This window comes from Sardina pilchardus, chromosome 20, assembly GCF_963854185.1.
Source record: "Sardina pilchardus chromosome 20, fSarPil1.1, whole genome shotgun sequence".
Classification (NCBI taxonomy): domain Eukaryota; kingdom Metazoa; phylum Chordata; class Actinopteri; order Clupeiformes; family Clupeidae; genus Sardina; species Sardina pilchardus.
Window position 1 is genome coordinate 1,122,376 of NC_085013.1, and position 18,177 is coordinate 1,140,552.

Genomic DNA, 18,177 nt, shown 5'->3' on the forward strand with positions numbered 1-18,177 from the left:
GTGTTTCCTGGTGTTTTTTCTGAGGCCTTTTGTTCTAAGTTGTGTCCCAATGAGAGTGATGCATCTCTCTCTAGCCATGCACACCTCCTGCACAGCCTCCAGGGGGAGCTCTGCACAGGTGCAGCCCACACACACACACACACACACACACACACACACACACACACACACACACACACGCACACACACACACACACACACACAGGTCCGGCTCCAGAATGCCAGCTATGCACAGCCCCACAACACGGGTCACTTCACTCACCTCAGGCACGCATGTGGCCAGCACACAGCCAAGCACAGAGCCCTTGGCCAGTTTCCACACACACACACACACACACACACACACACACACACACACACACACACACACACACACACACACATTCTCTCTCTCTCACACACACATTCTCTCTCTCTCTCACACACACACACACACACACACACACAGACATTCTCTCTCTCTCTCTCTCTCTCTCTCTCTCACACACACACACACACACACACACACACACACACACACACACACACAGGGCTATGTTATGCACATATATATTGTATAAATGCCCCAGAAGAGAACAGAAAATGCTGAGTGTGCCAGTGTGTCTGGGCAAATGCCTATATATGGCATCTGTGGAGGTTAGCCAAGTCTGTCATCAATTTGGAACCATATGTGCCTCTGAAAAGAACAGAATAGAAGTCAAAAGCAACAGAAGAGGAGAAAAAGGAGAAGAGAAGAGATCAATCTGTTTTCCCTCTTGCCCTCTGCATGCTTCTCATACATCAGTCTCATCTGATTCATGTGATTTGCTGCTTTTATTTGCCTTCACAATGCTAGTGACCAAGAAGGCTGAAGAGATGTGCTGTCTGAAGATGCTGCACACCCATTCCCCTCTCTGTCTCCATCACCATGCTTTTAGTGCACTCCTCCATACGTCTGAGAGATGCGTGTGGATGCTCCTTATTTACAGCCAGAGGTTTTGGGGGAGGATGCCACCTGGATCTATGGCTTCCATAACAGCAGCACTAGGTCAGGGTGGTGCCTTTGAAAACAAATGGGCACCCAAAGCTTTGTGGCTGTAAATGATTCATGGCGTTTATGTCTGAGAAGCTCTCTCTCTCTCTCTCACACACACACACACACGAACACACACACACACACACACACACACACACACACACACACACACACACACTCCACCACGCAGGTTTTATTAAGTGGATAAAGTGTGTCCCTCTGAAGAAGTGAATGAGGATTTGCTGGGAAAGCTAAGTTAGAAACTCTCCCAAGAGAAACAGTAAAAGACACAGACACAGTTAGGCGGAAACATGACACACGCGTGACAAAAGAGATTGAGAACATGGAGATCTTTTGTCTTGTTTTACTCTCTAGTGAGCGCATTCTCAGTGAGGGACAGTTTGCCGTGAGTCAGGAGATGGGAGGATGTCTCATCACTCGTGTGTCACTCACAGGCAGGCACACACACACACACACACACACACACACACACACACACACACCCCAATCATAATTTATTCATTCACTTCCTGACTAGGAGAAGCTGACGGAGAAAAACAGTGACCTGCGCCTTCTCCCACCATTTTAAGATTGTACACCTCTTGGGACCTTGCTAAACTACCACGCTAAGCCTCTTCGGCAACGTCGGAACCCTCCTAACTCTTTCCAAGAAGCACTAAACGACACATCGAGCGAGTTTGAGAAGTGTGAAACCTATGAGTCATCCGTTAGAAGGCAAGCCTCTGCTCAGCTGTGAAGTGTCTTGGCATTCCATCTCTGGAAATTATGCGGTGTGATCGTGTCGGCACAAAAAAAAAGTTTTTTCACTGTTCTGGTATCAGCTAAATTGCACATATCAGAAACCTGCAGGGTTGAATGTGTGGCAATATAATGGGAAAATAAATAATTCAAATCACAGCAATCGAAAGTGTCAGCCTTTGAGGGCTGGTCTCTTTCTTTTACCTGCGGGAGAGGCTGTTCCATTTCATCGGCGGTTTATTGTGGTTTCAACAATAATGAGATGTGTTTCCAAATTATGAAAAGCATGAAACCAGAACTCCACACAAATCCCTTGAAGAGTGGAAATCAGTTTCTGCTGTGAGTCAGAAGCGTTCTACTCTGCAGTGCAAAAGCAGGCTCATATCAGAGATAAAAAGAAAAATATTGAGGATGATATGAAATAAAGTCTTTTGCCCTTAATTTTATACCTTATCATGAAATGTGCTTTTGTCAACTATTCAAGACACCCAGCATTATGATAATTCTAAAATACTCTCACAATCAATCAGAAAATGTGTGTGTCTGTGTGTGTGTGTGTGTGTGTCTGTGTGTGTGTGTGTGTGTGTGTGTGTGTGTGTGTGTGTGTGTGTGTGCGTAAAAGATGAGCCAGTCACCAGAGAAGAAGAAGAATACAGACACGTAGAGAATGAAAGTAAGAGAGATGAATTGCACATTTGAAATGACAGGTCCACATTTATTAAAATGCACATACACATGCACACACATATAGACACACACACACACACACACACACACACATCCATAGACACAGAGGCTACAGACATCAAGCAGTACCTGGTCCTCGGCTGTGATGTTGATTGCATGAGTGATCTGAAATGTCATGGAAACTGCACTGAAGGGCGAGGCTGAAGGTTTCTCCTCGAGCTGCTCCACAACAACCCCCCCACGCCACCACACACACACACACACACACACAGCACAACATTCAGTCCCACTGCCCAAGACACCCCCACTCCAAACCCCAAATCAACCAATACATTCAGCCCCATCGACAGGCAGCTGTCTCCAGACGCTGCCACGCCCACCCCCCTCGCCACATGCTACGGCTGTGCTGGATGCTGGGAGGCCAATAGAGGAGCAAGGTATCCCATGATGCTTTGGTGTGGCACTGACGTGATGACAGATCACTCCATCTGCGGGTGTGGACACGGAAAGGCTGGATGACTCAGAGGGTCTATTGTGCATGTGTGTGTGTGTGTGTGTGTCTGTGTGTCTGTGTGTGTGTGTGGGGTGAGGGGTTTGGACAGAGCTGACATCAGGGCTCAGCATAACACTGGAGATTTCTAGTTTGGTGAAAAATGCAAAATAGTAAATGGACATTTCATTTGCATCATGTCTCTATTCCAAAGAATACACTGGAAACCAGGCTACAAGATGTGTGGTATATGTGACAAGAATAGCATAACAGACGTCAGGAGCTTTATCCCACACTAGCCTCTCCTCTCATCTCCCTCTCTCTCTCTCTCTCTCTCTGCACCTATCAGCCTACTGACCCCTCTGTTGGTTGTCTGTATCAGATGAGTGGCTATGGTCCCTGATGGACGACCCTGACTGTCTGTACAGCAAACACCCGCCACATGTGTGGCCCAGTTCAAACAAGCTAAAGGCACAGAGATGACCAGACCATTTCTCTCTCTGTGTGTGTGTGTGTGTGTGTGTGTGTGTGCGTGTGTGTGGTTGCGTGCGAGCAAGCGTCTGTGTGTGTGTCATTGTGCGTGTGTGTGTTTTCCCTGTGGCGCCTTCTCAGTACCTTAAATGGTATCGGCTTTCGTCACACCATGGGCAATCACTTGGCCGTCTCCCTGGAAACAAAAAGCCAAAGAGGCGGCTTTGTGCCATCTCTGTCCCTCGCTACACAGGAGCATGCACACATAGTTTCACTCACACCTGAGCACGAGGCTCGTGCCATGATATGTCTGACATGGAGTTTGCACCTTTCTCATCTTCCCTCCTTCTCTATTCTTCGTCTGCTTAAATTCTGCTGGCTTTACAGACGTTACATTTGTTGCAGCCTTTGTTCAGGTCAAGTAAATTAAGAGTAGGCCTCCTGGCTGAAACTAACAATCCGTCAAGTTTATTTGTTTTGGACAATGGATTTGTGGGTATTGAAGTTCATGTGAGCTACGTCGTGTTCGTTAATTAGTTTAGGACACACTCCGCCATGCCGCATCAACTGTATTTTCGTTTTGACATGACAGAGGTAATGACGTTTCACGTGACGGTGCTTTGCTACAAGGATAATGGTTTCGTCGGCTATTAGCAGGCTACTTAATTAATAAATTAAGCAAAACTTGAAGTAAAAATAGGCTACCGCTGACATGACATGACCTCGGTGTCCTCTATGGTATGGCCATGATTTCGCTGTGTTGTGGAGTTCACTGAGAAAGCTGACTGTCCAATAGTTGTACAATACCATTGTGTTTTCATGGGTTTCATGAGGTCCTTTTCCACAGGTGTAGGCCTATTAATCAACCACAATGCAGTCTGCATTCATAATCAAGGTGCATGATTTTATATACGCCTGTGGAAAGGGACCTGATGAAATCCTTGAATAGAGGGTATTCTAGTGACACCTTCCATAGCATTACTTTCTCTGCTGCAAACTGAATGGTTTGTGTGTGTGTGTGTGTGTGTGTGTGTGTGTGTGTGTGTGTGTGGGTGGGTGGTTGTGTGTGTGTGTGTGTGTGTGTGTGCGTGCGTGCGTGCGTGCGTGCGTGCGTGCGTGCGTGCGTGCGTGCGTGCGTGCGTGTTTGTGTAAAACTGTGTCATCTGTGTACAGTTCTTCAGTATGTGAGATACAGTATATTTTAGTTTTATGTGAAATATATTGAGTAAGCAGTGGTGGCTCTCTTATTACTGCCTGTAGTTAAATGCAGAATTGTGTTCGGTGTGTCCAGATAATTCATGCAGACTTTTATAGACTTAATCTCTGTGTGGTGGTCAGCGCTCTGTGGTTTTCGCATGTTGATCTATTGTGCCCCCTGGTGGTTACATTTAGAAGTGAAAATGAGTTAAAGCAGTAACTGTATTTGAAACAATAGCCCAAAGGCACTGAAGCTGCACTAAAATAAAGTACTCTTTCCCTCTCTCCCTCTCTCTTAGGAGATCATTACTGAGAAAGAAGACAGCATAAAACACCTTCTGCGAATGAGAGCCCCATAGGCACCGCTGTTTCTGCAGCAAACATGGAGGTGGGCAACATCGATAACTCCTCAGTCCATGGCAACTCATCAGACATCCACCCAGTCACGCACAGCTTGTGGGAGGTCATCACCATAGCGACGGTGTCGGCTATCGTCAGCTTGATAACCATTGTGGGGAATGTTCTGGTGATGCTGTCCTTCAAGGTGAACAGCCAGCTGAAGACGGTGAACAATTACTATCTACTAAGTCTGGCTTTCGCCGACCTCATCATAGGTGTGTTTTCCATGAATTTGTACACCTCTTACATACTGATGGGCTACTGGTCATTGGGCAGTTTGGCTTGTGACCTGTGGCTAGCCCTGGACTATGTGGCTAGTAACGCATCAGTCATGAACTTGCTGGTCATCAGCTTCGATAGGTATTTCTCCATCACCAGGCCTCTGACGTACCGGGCCAAACGGACACCAAAGCGAGCCGGGATCATGATTGGCCTTGCGTGGCTGGTGTCAATTGTCCTCTGGGCACCACCCATCCTGTGCTGGCAGTATTTTGTGGGCGAGCGGACAGTGCCCGAGCGTCAGTGTCAGATCCAGTTCTTCTCAGAGCCAGTGATCACATTTGGCACGGCCATTGCCGCATTCTACATCCCCGTCTCGATCATGACCATCCTCTACTGCCGCATCTACAAGGAGACGGAGCGGCGCACCAAGGACCTGGCTGAGTTGCAGGGTATGAGCTCAGCCATGGACTCGAGTGGCGGCACCGGCAAGTCCCAGAAGACCATCATCAGGTCCTGCTTCAAGTGCAAACAGCTGAACAGTGCCGGTGTGCGGGACCGGAACCAGGCTTCCTGGTCCTCTTCAAGCCGCAGCAATGTCACCAAGTCGGCGGCCACGTCCAATGACGAGTGGTCCAAGACTGACCAGCTGACAACATTCAACAGCTATGCATCGTCCGAGGACGAGGAGCGTCCCGTATCTCCTGGGGGCATCTTCCAGCCATCTTACAGGAACGAGGCTTGCCAGGACAACAGGTGCTCCATGGCTACAACAACAGTGCCACCAGCTGACGGTGAGCAGCTCAGCAGTTATGACGAGGACAGCTTCTTCCCCTCGCCGCTCAAGAGCAGCTCTCAGAAGAGCAAGAAGTGCGTCTCCTACAAGTTCAAACCGGTCGCCAAGGAGACTAGTCTGGGTGATGGAGGCAGTGGCAGCGCCGACGGCAACAAGAGCCCCCGGCAAGACCACCAACAGCAGCAGCTGCAGCAGCAGCCGAGCAAAAACGGGGGCACCAAAGGTGGCCCGGCCACGTCCTCTTTCTCTTCGGCGGAATCCATGAGCGCCCCGTCCACCTCGTCCTCTTCGAAGCCGGCCGACGGGACACTAAAGAGCCAAATGACCAAGAGGAAGCGAATGGTGCTGATCAAGGAGCGCAAGGCGGCACAGACGCTGAGTGCCATCCTCCTGGCCTTCATCCTCACGTGGACGCCGTATAACATCATGGTCCTCATCTCCACCTTCTGCTCTGACTGCATCCCGCTCTCGCTCTGGCACCTGGGCTACTGGCTGTGCTACGTCAACAGCACAGTCAACCCCATGTGCTATGCGCTGTGCAACAAGACCTTCCAGAAGACCTTCCGGATGCTCCTATTGTGCCAGTGGAAGAGGAAGCGCGTTGAGGAGAAGCTCTACTGGTACGGCCAGAACCCTGTGGTTAACACTAAACTCACATGAACTCTCAAGCTCTCACAAGCACCTGGAACAAGCATTTTCTGATATTATAGCAGTAGGGATGCACAGTAGGGGACAAGTGCTGTTGATTCTGGTGGGAACTGGAAGGCAGGGGTATTGCTAGGATTTTTGGGCCCTATGAAAGAATATAATATTGCCCCAAAATCCTTCCACCCTTCCATCCACCCCCATAACATTCATTATCATCTATGAGGGCCTCTTTCAGTGCAGGGCCTCTGGAATCATTCTAATCCCCAACATCACCCCACCCCACCCCACCCTTTTCACAATGCCCCTACTAGAAATGGCAACTTTATTGTTGTTTAAAGGGTGTTTGGGAAACAACCACTGATCCTTGTAACCGTTCTGTTTGTGCACTACTTCCACTGCAGAAAGAAATGTGAAACAGAATGACACCTGGTCAAACACACAACAGACTAACTCTTCTGGACCTGCTCCATTTGTGGTGCTCCTATACACCTGCATTCCAGCATAAAGCACATGGTAGTAAGCGTCAAATGTAGTTTTTGAGTTCAGTGACACCACACACACGTCATTACCACGCTAACATCCAAGGGCTACCTTTGCTAATATACGTCTTAACTGTTGAAGATTGTACATGCTCAACTCAAACGCCTTTTTCCCACCAGTGCCATTTTTGAGACAGACACAAAGAAAGAGCTGATGAGAGGGGTTGAAAAGGTTGAAGGGAATCACTGATCCTGTGTGTGTGAATAGGATGAGTGTTTAACAGTATTAATTGTATCATTTTGACATGCTGAAACAGAAGTATTATTTCATGTACTGTAAAATCAATGTGAATTTCCTAAGCCTGATTATTCTGATAAATGTGATGAATTGTATGAAGCCCTCAAATATCGCTGAGACCTTGATGGTTGCTTGAGCTTCATTTAGCCTCTGCCAAAACAAAAGATGTAACAACAAATATCTGTGTTGTTTAATTAGTTTAATTTACAAATGAAAGGTTCATGTTCCATTCCTGATCAAAAGAGTTTGTTTTATATTTTGATTGAATCATTGCCACATCGGCCATGTTATGTGAAGCTGAAAAAAGTATTAAAATATCAACTATGTACATTAATGCCTATATATTACTGCTGTCCCCCAATGGTAAAACAAATCTAGTACATTTCATGCATTTGACTGTTTTCAGTGATGAGTGGATATTATTTGTTGCTGATATTGACAGTATTATGGCTATGAACCATTTCATACCTGCTCAAAAAGTGATAGCATATCTGTAAAGGTCCACATAAATGTAAGTACAGTGCTGGTGCATTGTTTCTTTTATTCCATTCAGGACAAAATCTACTGAATATTTTCATAGGTCTAATGGTGGTTATCGTCCTTCTTCATTTAGTGTTCAATGTATTACTGTGCATTTTAATTCATTCTTTTTTTATAAAACATAAATCTGTATATTGCAACTATCTTGTCTCCTGTGTGGAACTGTTCTAATGCTTCCCTTCCATTCTTGTCTTCACACATCAAAGCGTTCTTGATCACAAATCTAATCAACATGATGTGTGAAAAGTCACCCCAAACTAATTAACTCTGCTAGGACGAGTGAGTGTGAGGCTTTAAACAAGATCATCAGCTTCGGTTTCATCACTACACTCTATTGATCTCTCCGTCCACAGCTGCCGCACATTGATTCAATCGAACCCATCTCTCCTGGTCTCACCCTGACCCTTGGTGATGGTCACGTGATCACAGCTCATCCTTGCCACACTCTCCCTTAACTTTGACCACCTTGATCAGCTCAGAGGGCTTCACCATCATCCAGGCATACTTGCACAAGTGCTCCTTGTTGCAGTCCTTCTGCCAGTAGATGACGTTGCGGCGGTTGAGGTTGGCGCCAGCGCATGCGTCGTACCACCACCCCCCGCCCGCCACACCCTGGAACTCCAGCCGGGCACAGTTCTGGAAGTAGTTGTCATTGTCGCGGTCCTTGGTGGTGAACCTCTGGTTGTCGTGCAGGTAGTTCTCTGTGTCCTGGGTGAGTGCATCCCCTGCTGTGCCCTGGAAGGGACCCAGGCGCAGACGGTACTGGGTGTCCTCGCCCTCCACCAGCACAGGGTCGTATTCGCCAAACTTGGTGACGGCGTCCTTGTCCACCAGCTTGATGCCCAGCTTGTAGCGCACGGGCCCAGCGGTCAGCTGGTGGAGATGCTGGTTGCCTAGCCAGTGGTTGGCACTGAGAGAGCCAAAGCCTCGTTTGTACTCCTCCCAGGTACAGTCAAAGTCAACACTGCTGTTGACTGTTATGTGCTGCACCACGGTCCAGCCACCGTCCTGCATGGCGCAGTAGGCTGCAATGCGGGTGTCAGCCGGCTGGATCAGGTAGACGCCATCCCTGGCCTTCCCACCTGAGCTCTCCCATATCTCATGGCAATCCCTGGGAAGCACTGGCAACACACAACATTCATGATTAGAGGAAGTCATTGACCCCCCTGGGAAGCACTGACAATGAATATTGATAATAATATAAGGTCTTTGATGTCCCTGCTGCACTATCAACACACAATAATAGCATTCAGAGATACAGATGGTCATTAATGTCCCAACAAAGCCCTTAAAATACATGAGTCAAATATACAGATTGTCAATGATGTCCCTGCCAAGCACTAATGAACACAGCATCCACATACCCATGTGGTAACTGAGGTCCTGTCAAAGTACTGACTAACAAAATCTGACTAACAGAAAGTTTTTAGCATGAGACTAAAGTCCCTGTCCTTTTTCTTCTTTCTCCTTGCTCTCTCTTTGTGACCCACACTTTTCATGTCAAGGCCTTTGCAATTATGGAATCAATTTCAGTAATTACAGGTAGAGCTGCTCTGCATAATAATATCATTCTGCTCCCAGTGTCTACATGGAGTAAGGCACTATGAAATAACAAAAGTATCTAGTAACCTGAGCCAAAAAGAGACCTACAACAGTATCTGTTAGAACGTATTTTGGTAAGTGTTAGTGCATAACATATGCACCATCAGTGATAGAATCTCCTATGATGATTGGGCTAGAGATAAAAGACAGGAATGAGATGGTGCACACACACATACACACACACACACACACACACACACACACACACACACACACACACACAAAAAAAACTAATAAAAAACAACCTGTGTTGGTCATTGTGATATGTCTTTTTGCAACAGTGACCTAATGTAAACTCTATTATCTTTCCAGAAAGTGACCCAATGACCCAGAATGCTACAAATGAACTCTAGCCATAGTGTTATGAACTGGATAACAACCAGATTGTGTCTAAGAGTGTATTACAAACTCACCTGCCAGGCTGCCACGCTGTCACCCACATTGCAATGTTTATGGTATTGGCCAGCGTGGCTTGCCAGAAAGGTCTTTGTGCTGCACAATTGATTCCTATCAGCTGTTAATCTACAGCTTCTCCATGGTGATATTGTATGTAAAACACCTACTATAGACAGTCTGTGTCACCCAGTGAGGGCACTGAGTGGAGTTTGGACTACTGTTACAGTGTTATTGACTCAGTCAAAACAAACTATTATTACAGTCAATGACATTTCCAATTAATTACAACAGTAAGCCATTATGAATGTACAAAGATCCATAAACAGCGATAAAAGAAGAAAACACTAGAATAAATAAATAATTGATCCACATGATTCCTTGTAAATTGAGATTCAACCAAAAAAAATATTCAACGATAATGTAATAAATAGTACTGCAGGTTGCATTGCTTGTCTATGAATTATTTATGAGCTCATTTAGTGCAACCAAAGGTCTAGAATCAAATTGATACTCAGTATAATTCACTTTCACAATTCACACTCCGCACCAATAACACTGCAACACAAACATATTCGACAGTGCCTGCTGTTATTCTCTTCAATATCTGCATTATTAAAGATAAAAAGTGTTTAGTGTGCTGATTGTTGTATTGTTGCACTACCACTTAGTTACTACTGAAGGGTGTGTTACACTGTATTCAGGAGAGCAGCACAGTAGCGGATATTCTGGCATGTGTGAACTCGTGCCTTACATTTCTGTCCCAGATTGACGATGGCTTTGTGTTCCTCTAGGGAGAGCAGATGGAGGTTTTCGGCCACGGGTGGCTCAGCACACAGCGACCCAGTGAGCCCACACAGGAACAGCATTGGCGGCAGCAGAGTGGCCCCTAGACACGCCATCTCACCCTGCTATGACCCTGGAGACCCAGACACAGATAGTCACGTCACCACATAACACACAGCACAAGAGCACCACTCAGGCCCCAATGGACTGCGTCTTACACCCGACCCACCCCAGAGACACGCAGCCCTAGATAATCACAACACTATAACACAGACTCCACAAGAGATTCCATCTTATCCCAGACCCACCATAGGAACACCAAGCACAGCATAGGTGCCTCCACTGAAGATCAATGGAGAGTGATAACAAGTAGTTATACTGTTTTCCAGGTCAAAGTGTCTACAGGACTTGAGTTCTCATCTGATCATGTACTGTATGCATACATGGAAACCTGGAAAACATACAGTACAACTACTTCCCCTTGAAGACAAAGTCCTGTTTCCAATACACTTCCTGTTGTTCCAGTTTTCCAAAACTCGTATTTCCTATAAAAAGTGATTATTATGGCTATTATTCACTACTAACCTAATCTCATCTACTCATAGTCAGTCATCTATGAACAAAAGGGTGATTTAAATATGTGGTGAAACACAAGCTTACCTTCTCTGTTGGTTTTAGCACGTTGTAATCAATGCACTTCTTGGTTCTGGCCGTCTCATTAGTTCATTCACACCAAACTGTGGCCGCGTCTGAACAATCGATCAAGTGTGTCTGCCTAAGACACTCAGAGTCCATGAGGGGTGTGTGTGTGTGTGTGTGTGTGTGTGGTGCTGACAGTACTTCAGTCGCCTGCAGTCCCTATCACGCTGGACTTCAGCCTTAGTTTCACGTCACACCGGGCCACACCAAGGGTTAAAGCTTCTGTCTGTGTCACCACACACAGTTACCTCACGCTTTATGTATGGTTTTATTGGACCATTTCTCTTTCCTCTCTCTTGCTCTGTTTCAAAGTTTACACTGCATGTGCATAGTGTTGCAATTACTTTGTTTGTTCAACATTGATGACTAGTGCAGGCTGTGATTGGGGGTAGTTATTAAGTACTCTCATGGGATTTTGCCTCATGCCTCATGCACTCTGGTGACTTCAACCAACCATGTTCAACTGACCCCCTAATGGTAATAAGTTTCTTCCATTCACTGACTCAACCATACACACACACACTAAACAACAACAACTAATAATAATAATACAACCAATATTGCTCATTGTGAAGTATTCTTGCAAGAGTGACCTAATTGTACCTCCCTTTTAGTATGGTGAAAAAAAACAAAAAAAACAGCATACTTCAAATAATTTATTTATCTTAGCATTAAATAAGTTACATTTATTCAATATCCACACTCCAGCGAAGTTTATGTTAATAAATAATCTTTTGCATTTATGAATCTATATATCCAAAAATATCCATAAATTCTCTTTTTATCTCTTTTCTCTTTCTATCAACAGAAAACTTCCAGTCCTATATGCCACCACCACCAATGCATTATTAATGCTTTTTCTACACTATCGGCACTCATAAAACTCAATTGATATCGATGATTGTAAAGCGTAATTGTTGGCAGATGACTTCACAGGAAACACTAAGGTTGAAGTCAATATGAAAGGAGGCGATGAAAGATGTTTGCTAACAAACATGAAACCAGAGAGAGGCAAAAGAACCCATCATGAGTATAAAGAAAAGCATTCTAAACACCCAAGGGTCCTTAAGATTATCATTGTTTGCATTGTAACTTTAAAATGCTTCAAAATTAAGACTACAAATGATCTATGCTAAGCTTAAAAGCCAATAAGTTTTTCATTTTGTCCTGTAACTGAGTGCAACATGATGTTTCAGTCCAAAGATTGATTATAACAGTTTCCCTAAACATTGCAAACTGGGAAGACAATGTACAATGTCATAATACATATTTGAAAATCCAAACGTATCAGCTTTGCCTAAAGAAACACAGCTTATCCTAAGTTATCCTCCTGACATGATGGATCCAGAAGAGAAGGATTTTTAGGCAAGCAAGCCAAGGATTCAGTTATATTTCAGGATATGGCTACCACTTGCCAACAGGGAAAACTTAAGACATACCTTCCGAAATTAAGGGACTCTTAAAACAATTGAAGCCGTAATGCATGTTTCCATATACTGTAGGGAACCATAGGTCAGTGTAATAAGCTTAATTCTTTGCAGGCCGAGGCCAGGAACAGGACTGGGATAAAGGTGCTTTTCACTGGGTCAAAGGTCAGCACTACCTCCTTTTGGTTGCTCCTCCCTTTGGACCCCGACCACCAGCACCTCCAGTCTTGGTGGGGGTCTTTGAGGAGAAGAGCTTGGTCATGAATTCTGAAACATCTGGCAATTCATGGTTGGGGTTGAGCATGTTCATTGACTGCTCCATTTCCTGAGAAAAGGTAAAAGGCTCAGAATAAACCAATGCTTGGCATACCCCAAAAACTGTGGTACATGACACTTCACATTAGCAATACCCTTAATGACATGATGCTTTTGCTTTTGTTCACTTACCCTTCTCATCTCTGGATCATTTGTGTTCACAACTTTAGGCAGGAGGAGGATTATCACTAAAGGCAGCACCATCATCATGACCTGAGTAAAGAAAATAATAATAAATAAATATATATATATATATATATATATATATATATATACTGTGCACATTAAACGTTACCACTGGTTTAACCTCTGCAGTGATTTTACTTGACTTGCCATTGGGTTCATGAGGAAATCAGACCAGCCCCAGGTCTCACGCTTCACAAAGTATGAGTGCGGGCCTATAGACCTCATCTGAAGTGGATACGGAAATCTCACTACCTCTGATGGCTTGATGTAGTTCACAAGGCGTGCTCTGTAAAAAAAAAAAGAAGAAACACTGATGCCATAGATTTGGGTTATAATATTTCCATGGCACTGCACTAACATGGGCCTTCATCGAATAAGTAGGCCTACCAACATATAACATTGACTGTGGTCCCCAACATGATGCTGTTGAGGCCCGCATATAGACCATGTATGTAGGCCTACATAAAAAATGCAAACTGAAACTTCTTTGCCATTAACCACTTGCATAGTGTGTATCATGTAGGCAAACATTATAGGCCTACTTTCGTGCTAGGCCTACTTTCGTGCTAGGCCTACCTCATTTTTCCTTTAGTTGTGATGTCAACTCGGACAGGTTCAAATCTGTATGACGGTGAAATCACTTGGACAACGTAGGACCCTGGTGGCACATCGTTGACAGTGAAGCTTCCATCAATTCTACGGTGTGAACATGACAGTTAAGAACTATGCACAGGTCACTGGCAGTATATTACAGTGTCAATCCTGTTCTTTTTTTTTTTTTTTAACAGATGCACTATTCTAGGGCTGCTCGAGCGAGCAAGCACGCACACGCGCACTACTCAGACGCGCTACAGCTGTTGTGGTGGCACTGCAGGTTCACCTGAAAAACCCGACGTGTTCCTCTCCCTCGACAATAACACGGGCAGTTGAAATCCAGTCTTGCAGCCTCACTCCAGGTACAATCGCACGGCCGTCGATTTTGAATGTATCTCCATTTGTTTGCAATCCCGTCGCAGTTGCAATGGACAGAGGATCCACATCGGTGAAACATGCGCACACTTTTATTAGGATAATAAACACCTGCCATTGCAATCTTGCATGCCGCACAGAAGGCATATCCATGAGTGTCGATCTTTTATAAAGCCTCGGACGTTACATTAAACCACTACACAGTCGCAATAACACCAAAATTACGACAACATTTCAAGAAACTCTGCTGCAACGCAGCTGTCAAGTCGGCATGGGCGCCGAGTAATGACGTCAGACAAAGCACATACCCGTTTTTCCTTTATTGGCAAGTTGTAATTTACATAAGGGCCTGTATGACCATTCCAGTGGAAAAAACTGTAGCGGGATTACATGCCCGTGGGTAGGCCTTTGTTAACGTTTCGATGATAGTTGAAAGAAAAAAAGAAGAAATAATGTTCATAATACATATTCAATGCGCATAATTTAAGCATCATTGCATTTGACATCATTGTACTTTTTACAGCTCAAAATTATCAAAATGACATGGGCCTAACACTAACAGCTGTTTTGCAAAAAAAGAGTTTTCAAGAGCTTGGTGAGAAGATGATGAAAAGCATTTTGTGAAATTATTCTTGACCAAATGATATGACCATATGAAATGATTCATCGACCACATGATATGAATATGACATTTGCAACTGCATAACTTTAACAGAACAGTCTCTGGCATGAGCAATGTCACATCCTTTGACCAGAGTAGCCCTCTAAAATGATCTTCATGAAAGTGACACTGAAGCCGCCTTACATTTGGAACCATGCAGTTAGAATCGTCTCTTCAAAGTCTAAAGACCGAAGTAGACTATAGTAACACTCACAATCAGCATCAGCATCATAGTCACATTCTTCTTAAACAAATGTCTAGTAGCCTATGTTGCGGTGAGATAAGGTTTGGTGACTGTACAGTACAACTGTTTTGGTGATGTGGATTTGTCTCCAGTCAAGAGAAGTTATGGTCTTATCCACGTCTGCATCAGCATCATCAAGACAGCTGAAACAAGCATGCCTGTACACTCTGCAAAACAAAATTGTGAAAAATTTATATCACTGAAATCATTCCACTGCAGAGGCATACCAGATAAAGCAAAGCACATACCATAGCCACTACTCTCACCTTTGCTATTTTACCTGTCTTTCCTGAGAATGAACAGAAGTCGGGCGCCTGTTCTTGCAGATCTCGAAGTTGGTGTTTTATGATATAAATATTTCTGTGATGAGAGGTTTGAGGTTAAGCTAAAAATATTTGTACATATCCTGTCTTGTGTGATTGGCAACATTTATCTGAAATATGTACCTGTCAGATACATATGTGGCACTTGCTTGATCATAATGTCCTGTAAACTGTGGCCACCATTTGTTCAGGACAGATTGCACCCAGCTCAAACAAACAATCAGGTAGCTACAAGAAATGGAGAAAGAGCAAACCTAGTCATAAAAAAAAAAACATTGCACATTGTAGATTTTCAAAATGAATATCGCATGAAGACAACAACGACAGTAATAACTGGAAATACTAAGTATCAGATGGAAGCAGTGGTAGTGGCAACTTCTCCTGCTTTACTATTGTAGTGTATTGAGTTGTCGAGTATTGTAAACACTCACTCTTCAAATGGACTCCTGAGGGCGCTCTTCACCAAGGGTAGAAGATCCACACAGAAGCCAATGTTAATGTCTGATGTGTCATCCTGAAGGCTGAACACCATGAGGAAAGAGGTTATTAAAATAGAACAAACAGGCAGTGGAGACTGTGCATTTACATCTACGTATAAAGGTCAAGACAGACCATTAAGGAATCATTAAAAAAAACACATAAAAGCTGTTACCGTTTGGTTATTATAGGCAGGCAATCGACAAGCAAGCGTGTGTCTTCAAGCCTGCAAAAGAACAGGTGATGTTTGTATCATTACAAAGGATATATGTGTCCTCTGCATGAACACAGAAAATACATAAAATGTTGAAATAAACTACATTTACATACAGTACATAGCACTTTTCCTGATTCAGAGCATCAGAATTATCATCATCAGAGCATCAGATTCTTCACATACAAAAGCAAAACTGGAAAAGCTGAAACTGAACCAGATGCACAGTATATGTTTGCCTCAGTCTCAGTCTTCCCATGTTTACCTTAATAAATATGCCAGTAATTCTCCTGCACTTCTTTTCCACAGGCTGGATGCTATCTTGAGCCGCAGGTGCCTTCCAGAAAGCACTTGTGTGACCACCCTGTGGTCATGGGACAACTGATAGGCAAAAAAGTACATCAGTGCAAACTGCAACTGCCCTCTTATAACAGATTCTGAAATCAATATCACTGAAAGGCTAAAGCAGCAGAGACCTATGACAGGTGTGTTTGTTCTTAATCTATATTTTACTATCAACACGTCCTTGAAGATCATACCAAAATGATTGCTAGTTGCCCATACAAACATACGGTACACCATAAAGTCACATTTCTTTTGCTTAATGCTTTGAGATTTCTGACCTCTTTGAAGAAGTCTCCGTACTTGGAGATTTCTTCCTTCATCCTGGGCTCTTGGTCCCTATGCTGAGCCACCCCCCAGCAGTCTCTGTCGCTTAGCTCCTGCATGTCCTCTGGCTCGTCCTCGTCTTTGCTGCTGCTGCCGCTGTCACCACCACCTGCATCTGGATGCTTCCCCGTCGAGAGAGACTTCCTCCGGGCCCCTGAGGTGACGGTGAGGTGTCGATGGCTCTTCCTCTTACAGGACACCACTCGCTTCACTCTCCCTGGGTTGTTTCCTGAGCGGCCTGTTGGGTGTCTTATGGGCAGAGACTCAACATAAGGCTCACACAAGTCGTTGTCTTATCAGTCACACAACTTTAGAAGAAGGAAGTGATCCTTTGTTATAATACACATTGAGTTTGATGAGATTGAGATTTCTTGACATTTTCTTGATCTTACCTTTTCTTGTTTGTGTCTTCTTTTTTACAAAACTCCACCTAGAAAAACAATGGGAAATTGGACAGATAAACCAATAATCAGCATCATTAATCATCTAAAACCATTTCCACAATCATTAGGTCCATCTTAATTAACTATAGCCTAAAGATAGGCATAGGCCTACAGAAGAATACACAGGGCGGTGTTGTCTCAGAACAACTGAAATCCTCTCATTCTTGCCTCCACATGTTTAGCAGCAGAGAATCGTATCCTGTAGATTTGAGCCTCATTAGACAAAACCTCTTCAGTGCTCTGGTAGCCCCCCTCTTCATCATCATGATCTTCAGAGGACATTGTTGACGATCACCCTGCCAAAATGAAGCAACAGTGGTGTTGAGTAGACTTACTCTTAAAAACAGCGTAACAGTCCATAGCCTACCACCAGCTACACATTTAGCCTGTAACTCATAGGTTTACAACAGTTTTGACCATGACACCTAGTGCAGCCAAGGAGGGCTGACAGTGTTGGTGGTGTAAATAAAAATTCCAGACCAGACACAACCCGGTCCCGCATTGAACAGACTGTGCAGCACATCTTACAATCAGTCTTGTGCAAATTCTAATTTGTCTTTACAGCATATTAGCAGTCACATAATTGTAGCCACAGAACAAAAGTCAGATTGACACAAAATTACATTGTTTCAATGTGCGCATGGCCCTTTTAGAATTACATTTACCCAGCATGCCCTTCCTGCTACTTCACACTTCCTTGATGGAATCAAAACAACAGAGATTTCCGTGCAGGGTTTGCAGTCACTAGCCTAGTATATTGTTTCTGTAGGG

The 18,177-nt window shown here is 44.3% G+C and overlaps 4 protein-coding genes across 9 annotated transcripts in view; 1 reads left to right on the plus strand and 3 right to left on the minus strand.

Moving 5' to 3' along the window:
• The first annotated feature begins 5,001 nt into the window (after nt 1–5,001).
• Nucleotides 5,002–6,859, plus strand: chrm5a (cholinergic receptor, muscarinic 5a). The gene is made up of 2 exons (XM_062523242.1): nt 5,002–6,154; nt 6,203–6,859. The coding sequence occupies exons 1-2, from the start codon at nt 5,002–5,004 to the stop codon at nt 6,691–6,693; spliced, it is 1,644 nt and encodes a 547-aa protein (XP_062379226.1). The 3' UTR covers nt 6,694–6,859.
• A 783-nt stretch (nt 6,860–7,642) lies between these two features.
• On the minus strand, nt 7,643–11,836 carry zgc:194887 (uncharacterized protein LOC571819 homolog). Its single transcript, XM_062523766.1, has 3 exons — nt 11,440–11,836; nt 10,748–10,912; nt 7,643–9,119 (listed from the first exon to the last, which is right to left on the minus strand). Exons 2-3 carry the CDS (start codon nt 10,893–10,895, stop codon nt 8,422–8,424), a joined length of 846 nt encoding a protein of 281 aa, XP_062379750.1. The 5' UTR covers nt 10,896–10,912; nt 11,440–11,836; the 3' UTR covers nt 7,643–8,421.
• A 285-nt stretch (nt 11,837–12,121) lies between these two features.
• On the minus strand, nt 12,122–14,550 carry LOC134068191 (ER membrane protein complex subunit 7-like). The gene is made up of 5 exons (XM_062523767.1): nt 14,287–14,550; nt 13,983–14,102; nt 13,554–13,692; nt 13,353–13,433; nt 12,122–13,230 (listed from the first exon to the last, which is right to left on the minus strand). The coding sequence occupies exons 1-5, from the start codon at nt 14,526–14,528 to the stop codon at nt 13,078–13,080; spliced, it is 735 nt and encodes a 244-aa protein (XP_062379751.1). The 5' UTR covers nt 14,529–14,550; the 3' UTR covers nt 12,122–13,077.
• The window catches only part of LOC134068188 (KATNB1-like protein 1), a 43,444-nt gene continuing 39,772 nt past the window's right edge, over nt 14,506–18,177 (minus strand). For 4 of the 6 annotated variants that reach the window (XM_062523761.1, XM_062523760.1, XM_062523762.1 and 1 more), the window contains 9 exons: nt 17,575–17,702; nt 17,356–17,393; nt 16,918–17,212; nt 16,560–16,675; nt 16,256–16,306; nt 16,035–16,124; nt 15,727–15,831; nt 15,561–15,640; nt 14,506–15,447 (listed from right to left, as the gene is read on the minus strand). In XM_062523761.1, the coding sequence (XP_062379745.1) occupies nt 15,383–15,447; nt 15,561–15,640; nt 15,727–15,831; nt 16,035–16,124; nt 16,256–16,306; nt 16,560–16,675; nt 16,918–17,212; nt 17,356–17,393; nt 17,575–17,688 (954 nt within the window). In that variant the 5' untranslated portion in view covers nt 17,689–17,702 and the 3' untranslated portion in view covers nt 14,506–15,382. Of the gene's footprint in view, nt 15,448–15,546; nt 15,641–15,726; nt 15,832–16,034; nt 16,125–16,255; nt 16,307–16,559; nt 16,676–16,917; nt 17,213–17,355; nt 17,394–17,574; nt 17,703–18,071; nt 18,174–18,177 lie in introns of those variants that run through there. The other 2 variants (XM_062523764.1, XM_062523765.1) reach the window with 2 other exon arrangements.

What these genes read in the sequence shown, in the direction of transcription:
- chrm5a (XM_062523242.1), top strand. Translation starts at nt 5,002, where the DNA reads ATGGAGGTGGGCAACATCGATAACTCCTCAGTCCATGGCAACTCATCA. An exon ending in CGCCAAGGAGACTAGTCTGG is followed by an intron (nt 6,155 to 6,202) that starts GTGATGGAGGCA and finishes GCCCCCGGCAAG; the next exon opens with ACCACCAACAGCAGCAGCTG.
- zgc:194887 (XM_062523766.1), bottom strand. Translation starts at nt 10,895, where the DNA reads ATGGCGTGTCTAGGGGCCACTCTGCTGCCGCCAATGCTGTTCCTGTGT. An exon ending in CGTCAATCTGGGACAGAAAT is followed by an intron (nt 9,120 to 10,747) that starts GTAAGGCACGAG and finishes GTGTGTTGCCAG; the next exon opens with TGCTTCCCAGGGATTGCCAT.
- LOC134068191 (XM_062523767.1), bottom strand. Translation starts at nt 14,528, where the DNA reads ATGGATATGCCTTCTGTGCGGCATGCAAGATTGCAATGGCAGGTGTTT. An exon ending in ACAACTAAAGGAAAAATGAG is followed by an intron (nt 13,693 to 13,982) that starts GTAGGCCTAGCA and finishes TTTTTTTTACAG; the next exon opens with AGCACGCCTTGTGAACTACA. An exon ending in ATGATCCAGAGATGAGAAGG is followed by an intron (nt 13,231 to 13,352) that starts GTAAGTGAACAA and finishes ACCTTTTCTCAG; the next exon opens with GAAATGGAGCAGTCAATGAA.